We start from the raw sequence: 6,923 nt of genomic DNA on the forward strand, positions 1-6,923 counted from the left end.
GAGACTGCCCATGCAATGAAGGCTGGAACTTTTGGGCTTGAGGGTTTCAGCTCAGAGGCACTGGCTCGACTCAAGGGACAGCAAAAAACTTGTAAGACTTCTTGAGATTTAGTTGGACCAAAAACCATTCGGAGCTGGAGGGAAGACCTCAGAGGGTGTCCTGCAAGAACAGAGTGGCATCCTTACTCTCGGGGCCTCACCCCAACCTGCTGTGCTTTTGCAGTGAGGACACTGGCTCGCCCTGGCTGAGATGCTCTGGGGGGAGAAGGTAAGGCACTGCCATTCCTCCAGCCAGGGGCAAGTCCATGCAGCATGCCCGTGCCCACCCCCAGCCCCACAGCACACCAGCAAGTCACCAAGGAGGTACCGGGAACACGACTGCTTTATTCTGTAGCAGAGAAGCCCATGTGGGACAGTGGGATGGCCAGGAGGGAAGAGGGGGCAGGTCAGGCACAGGGAACCCTAGCAGGAGGGTGTGGCCCTTGTACGCACTTCCCTGCCCATCACGAGGTCTCTGGCCTCTCCCCATCCTGCTCCTAGCTCTCCCCCATGCCTGGGGCCAAGGCCAAGAAGGGGTGTCCATGAGGCCCCTGAGCATCAGGATGAGGCAGGAAATGCAGAAGCAACCTGAAAAACACCTCCCACCATCCCCATTTACCAGCCCACCCTGGTCTTGGGTCTTGGGCACAGAGTTTGGAGGGCAGGAGGCCGGGGGGCCTGGTGTGGACAGAGGACATGGCCTCCCTGCTCTGTCTGGAAGGCTGGGCTCTCTCCCTCTCCTCTCTCTCGACCATTCTGGCTGGGAACTGCCATCTGCCCTCCTGCTCAGCTAGGCTAGGGTGGCAGAGAAGGGGACGTGGAGGATGGGAGGAGCCCCAGGCTACCGTCTCATTTTTGGGGCCAGGCGGCAGCCCAGCTCAGCAGCCGCTGTTCCTGCGCAGAAAGGTGTGGCTGCGCAGCGAGCACTGGAGCTCTGTGAAGGCGAGGGAGCCCACGGTGACGGCACACGGGCCCACAGCCTGGAAGCCAAACTTCTCATAGAAGGGCACTAGCGCATGCTCACACATGAGCACGGCCCGCCGCACGGCCGGCTGGCTGCCCAGGTGCTGTAAGTAGCGCCACAGCAGGATGGAGCCCTTGCCCTGCTGCCGGAAGGTGCGGTGCACAGCCAGCACGTGCAGGTGGGCTAAGCGGCCCCCAGGCCTGTGCAGGGTCAGCGACTCCTAGGGTGAGCAGGGCATAGGAGTCCAGGTCACCTCTGTGCCACTTGCTCCCCCACGCCACTCAACCTAGGCCAAGGGCAGTACCTCTTAAGGGGATCTGTCCCCACCCAAGGAGGGTCCCAAGTTGGGAGCTATGCCACTAGCCCCATGGAGGAAACTGGAAGTTCTTCAAGACCCCAGAGGGTAGGGCTGGGCACTCTCACCCTGGGAGGGGTCTATGGCCTGTGCTCATCTCTGGTTCTGGAAGAAATCCCGGCCCTGGAGCTCTCTGCCCACTGTCCACCCAGTGCCTGGCCAAAGCTGTCTTGCAGAGGCATCCCAGGAACTGGGTGTCATGGCCCCTCACCCTCACCTGAGTGAGTCTGTCCTTGTCCCAGAGGGAGCCGATGATGAAGGCCACAAGGCGGCCTTCCTCGAACCAGCCCAGGGACAGCTCGGGACACAGAGTCAGGAAGTGCCGGATCTCATCCAGGTACAGGGGGCAGATGCCCGAGACAGAGATAAAGGCTGTGGCAGGGGGCATACGCGGGTGACTGTGGGCACGGTACAGTAAGTGATCTCCGATGCACCCCCACACACAGGAAGACAGGTAACTCGGGGCACTTATGTCCCCTACTTTCTTGAATGCACACATGCCCTGATCCTTTAGTTTGTACCCAGATCTGAAGGGCAGGAGACTCGGGAGAGGACGCCAGGGCTGGCTTAGCCCTCCCTGCCTGAGCAGAGCTGCTCACCTTCACGCTCGATCTCAAACACGCTGACCGCATCCTCCAGGGTGAGGCAGCGAAATTCACTGGCAGGGAGTGTGTGGCGCCGCTGGCAGCTTGGGGACTCTGAGGTCCCAGGTGGCAGGCTCGGGGCCTCGGGTTTCAGGGGGAGGATGCTCTGCATGGACATCCTCGCTGCTGGTGCCTCCCTGCGGTGCCCCAGCTCCCGAAGTGGCCTTGTTACTGAGGAGGGTCCCCTCTTCCTGCAGGACAAGTGCCAGGGTCAGGTCTGATCCTCATTCCCGAAGGAGAGACAGAGCCGGTGTATCTGGCACCAGGGTAGGGCCAACCCACAAAGCAATGGGCTCCTTCCCCAGGTCAGATTCTGGGAACCCCAAACATGGGTGCTGTCTCTCTCCCACCTTTCCTTGGAGTCAGAATGATCAGAACAGCCCCTCCAGAACTCCAGAGTCAATTCATGGTGCATCTGAACCTCAGGAGGTGGTGGAAGGGAAGGACAGGGTTTGATGGAGCCTGAGGCACCCCAATGCCACTGAGCAAGGAAGCAAGGCACATGAGCCTCCATGACCCCTTCTGCTGCAACTGCAGGGTGGGCGGGTGCCCAGGCCTCCCACACTGCTGCTCAAGGGGCTTGTCTTACCTGCCCAGAGGGAGACTTACGGTCCTTTGAGTGCAAGACAGTGTGGCCAGGAGCTTTTTAGGCAGCCTTAGTCCTCAGTCCTGGAGGAGTGGGGGTGAAGCTCCTCAATCAAAGTGGGCCCTAAAGCGGGATGTGGTAGTGCATACCTGTAATCCCAGCACTCTGGAAAGTTGAGGCAAGAAGATCGGAAGTTCAAGGCCAGTCTGGACAATTTAGCAAGACTGTCCTAATAAGAAAATTTTTAAAAGAAATGGGGATGTAGCTCAGTGTGCCATCTTGGATTTGATCCCCAGGACAGCAAAAGAAAGAAAGAAAATTAAAGTAGGCCCTTCAGGAGTCCAGATGGCTCCAGAACCATGGACATACAAGATGGGGGACAAGGTTGGTTAGAGGGAGTCAGGAGCTTTGGAAGGCATGGCGGTGAGAAGAAGCAGGCATGGAGGACACACACGACACTGTCAGCCCCATCCTTCATGTAAGGTGAGCGCATATGGATATGTCATCTCTCATGACCCCCTGCAGCTTCCCAGTTCCTCATACTTCCTGGGGAAGGTCATCCCTCCCTCCCTCCCTCTGTCTTCAAAGACACTCAAAAATCTCATGGCTGAGAGCCAGGAGCAGGGGTCACTTACCAAGACTTGGAAGCAGGGCCTCAATGTCCCCTTCACAGGACCTGTGTCCCTAGGGGCCCATCCACAGGCCCAGGAACCAGGGAACCCGGACTCCAGGCTTCAAGGAGGTAGTGGCAGGTGCCGCTGGCAGCACGTGACACTGTCAGAGATTTCTAATTCCCCAGCCCCGCCAGCAAGCAGGCAGTGCCAGTGGGGCTTAGCAGCTCAGGCTGTCCCTGTTCTGCTGAGGCTGGATGTCAGTGCTGGCACAATGGAGGCACAGGGATTACCCAGCCAGCTGGCACCAGCCCCTCACCCTCTGACCCTCAGAGGCCAGCTTGCCCAAGTCCCAGAGGCCCCTCCTGTTTAGGCAGCCTGTATGCCCTGCTGCCATTCCTACCCCTTGTTTCATGCTGAGCCCTGGGTAAGCAGCTTTCACAATCCACGTGATGGTCCTGTCGGGTGCACGAGCCCCTTCTTAGGAGGGAGCAGGCTCCATCCCACTCCTTCATGTGCAAAACCAACACTCAAAGAGCACAGGAAGGCTCCCAGCAGCACTTTTCATGGCTTGCAAACCAGAAACAATCCAAATGCCGACCATCCCAGGAAAGGAGCACGGAATATGCGCAGAGCAGCATTGGTCCTGCTGAACAAACCACGTGAAATGCAACGCCACTGGTGATGACAGCACAACACCAAGAAGCCAGGGAACAAGAGCAGGACTGTGAGATGCCGCAGTGAGCTCTAACGCACCTGTCAGGACTAGGTCAGTGGCTGCCCGGGCTCTGGGATGCTGGGAAGGCCATATTTAGTTCCTCAGTTGAAGGCTTATGGGGGGGGGGGGGCTTGCAGAAATTCATCAAGCTGCCGATTCATGCATTTTTATGCATCTATGTTCTTAAAGTTTATTTAAATATCCAAGAGATTGCTCTGCCCAGCATCTGGACTCCAAAGCTCTCCGACTGCCCTTGACCTTGGCTGCATTCCTTTCAGGACTTGTCAGCACCTGGGGTGAGCTTTTTCCCCTGGAAGGGAACCCAGGCTCCTCCACCTCTCACACAGTTCAGATTCCTCCCTTCCCATCCTGCTGGCCTTAGCTCTTCTCTGGCCAGCCTCTGCTCTGACCTCCTGCCATCGCACCCTTGCCCATCCAGGCACCCTGTCCCGCAGGTGCATTCCTGCTACCTCACTGCAGAGGGGTGTTGACTGCAGTGCCAGCTGCGCATGTCACACACTTGGCCCTGACCTTGGAGAGATCCAAGACCAGCCAGATACCCCTAACACATGCACTGTTTTCCTTATCATTGGGGTTTCCATCTCCCAGGGCCCCCTTCTGCTGTGTGAGGCCTACCCGAACAGGTAGAGGGGGCGTTCATTATGCTGGCAGCTTCCCACCTTTCCCTGGCTGGGGACCTTTCCCTGGCTGGGGACCATCAACAGACTTCTCCAGGTTGACCAGAAAGACCCCCTCAGGCTTTGCCTGAGGTAGGGGGAACACATCAAGACCTCAGCTGGCACCCTCACCTCCAAACTCCAGCACCCACAAAGAGGCCTCCTTTGTCCTTACTTGGTGTCTGACTCCACTGCACCCCCTGGTGGCTGATCACAACTACTTGGAGAGGCTGGGGGAACACCTTTGAAATTGAACAACCACACGGCCTGGAAACATAAAGTGTTTCCCCCAAAGACTCATGTATCGAGGGCTCGATCCCAAATGTGGCAGTGTCCAGAGGTGAGACCCAGAAAGGTGGCTGCATCATGAGGGTGCTGACTTCATCAACAGATTAATCCACTGATGAATTCATTAGCTGAATGGCCACTAGGAGGGGGATCTTGCTGGGGAAGTCGGTAACTTGGGACATGTCTTTGGAGGGTATGTCCTGTCCCCAACCCTTTCCTCTCTCAGGTTCTCTCCCTGTTCTCGCTTTCCATTGCCCTGGGCTGAGCAGCCTTCCTTGGCCACACCCTTCCACCATGTGTTTCTACCCTGGAGCCCACTGACCATGGACTAAAACCTCTGAAGTCATGAACCAAGATTGCCCTTTTCTCTTTTAAATGATGTCAAGTGTTTTATCCCAGTAATGCAAAGGTGACTAATACAGCACCTTGAGTCTCAGAGAACAAGATGCAGCAGCATATTAAAGTTGGATAAAACCATCTGTGGAGCAGGAGAGAGAAGCAAAAGGGAGGGGAGGGGAGGGGTCACTGAGGCCTCTCACAGCCAACAGGAAGAAAACACCAATAGCAGTGAGAGGCAAGGGACCAGGGCCCACACTGTGATGCGTTCAAAGGCCAGGACACCCTGAAATGAAATTACATTAAGACCACAAGACCAAGATGGACAGCATTCCTCTCTAGAAGTACAGATGCCCGGTGACATTTGAATTTCAAATGAGTAATGAACAACTTGGTAAGTAGAAGTATGTCCATATAATATTCGAAGCATATTTAAGCTAAAAAGTTAACTGTTTATCCAAAAGTCAAATGTCATCAGGCATTCTGTATTTAATCCAGAAACCCTATTTGGGAGGTCTAAGAAAGGGGGTGGTTGGCACAGACTAGGGACAGGGCGGCAAGGGAGCCAGGAAGAAGATCTTGCTACACTATAGCCAGGAAAGTGTGTGTCTCGGCCTCCAGTCCCTATAAGGTAGCAGGTACTGGTGTGGTCGTCTCCTGCTGCACCCCTGTTACAGAGGCCTATCCAACTCTCCCTGTCCAAACAATGTTTCTCACACCCCTGGGATCTCTGGTATCTTGCCCAGACATTCTGATGTCGAGGTTCTAGAACTGAAAAGCCCCTGGTGACCAGCAGCTCAGCCAGCCCTGAGAACCACTGCTCTGCATGTTCATTTTCCATGCAGCCTTCTGGCCGTGACTTGGCATTCTGTCTGACTTTCTATGAGGACGCAGCACCTTGGCCACCATAGATCCTCAGCCCACCATGTGCACAGTGCAGGGATCCAAACCTTTGTAGCCCAGGCAAATTTTGCCCAAGATGCATGTATGCCCAAGGCCTGTTCTTCATGCCTCGGCTCTTCACCCAGCTGCAGCCTGTGACCGGCAGGCTGTCCTCCTGCCATGGCTTGAATATGATTAGTGTGTGCACCCCAGGGGCCATGTGTTTGGGACCTGATCTCCAGCGTGGTACCAGGAAGTGACATGGAATCTTTAAGAGGGAGGTTGGAGTGGGAAGCACTTAGTTCACTGAAAGCTGTTATAAAACAGTGAGGCATAGCGGCAAACCCCTGTAGTCCCAGCCACATGGGAGAATGAGGCAGGAGGATCACAACTTCAAGGCCAGCCTGAGCAAGTTGATAAGACTCTATACAAAATGAAATTTTTAAAGATGGCCAAGCCACTCCTGGCTAGTGCCCAGGAGGCTGAGGTAAGAGGATCGCCACAAGTTTGAGGGCAGCTTGAACTACATAAGGAGTTCAAAAACCAGCCTGAATTACATAGCAAGACCCTGTCTTAAAAATGAAATAATAAAAAGGGCTGGAGATATAGTTCAGTGGTACCCAAAGGAGAGGGAACAAAAGAGTTTGCCTGGCTTCTCCCTGATCTCTCTTGACATGGGACCTCTTCTCTCACTCCCATACTGCCATGATGTGATACAGCTGCTCTGAGGTCCTCACTAGAGGCCAAACACATGGGCCCACCTGATCTTGTACTTTCAGTGTCTAAAACAGTAAGCTAACTAACCTCTTTTCTTTATAAAACA

General features: G+C 55.2%; 1 protein-coding gene across 5 annotated transcripts; it reads right to left on the minus strand.

Annotated features, from left to right (window-relative positions):
• Positions 1-366: 366 nt before the first annotated feature.
• Aanat (aralkylamine N-acetyltransferase) lies at positions 367-6,513 on the minus strand. Of its 5 annotated transcripts, none has more exons than XM_013506019.1 (5): positions 3,224-6,513; positions 2,353-2,711; positions 1,958-2,193; positions 1,576-1,730; positions 367-1,223 (listed from the first exon to the last, which is right to left on the minus strand). In XM_013506019.1, the coding sequence occupies exons 2-5, from the start codon at positions 2,514-2,516 to the stop codon at positions 918-920; spliced, it is 861 nt and encodes a 286-aa protein (XP_013361473.1). In that variant the 5' UTR covers positions 2,517-2,711; positions 3,224-6,513; the 3' UTR covers positions 367-917. The 5 variants fall into 5 exon arrangements, with proteins under 5 accessions (XP_013361473.1, XP_013361472.1, XP_013361474.1 ...); XM_013506018.1 differs by having other exon boundaries at positions 2,353-2,753; XM_013506020.1 differs by lacking the exon at positions 3,224-6,513 and having other exon boundaries at positions 2,353-2,423; positions 2,592-2,787.
• Between the last annotated feature and the right edge of the window lie 410 nt (positions 6,514-6,923).

This window comes from Chinchilla lanigera, unplaced genomic scaffold, assembly GCF_000276665.1.
Source record: "Chinchilla lanigera isolate Chin_1 unplaced genomic scaffold, ChiLan1.0 scaffold00105, whole genome shotgun sequence".
Classification (NCBI taxonomy): domain Eukaryota; kingdom Metazoa; phylum Chordata; class Mammalia; order Rodentia; family Chinchillidae; genus Chinchilla; species Chinchilla lanigera.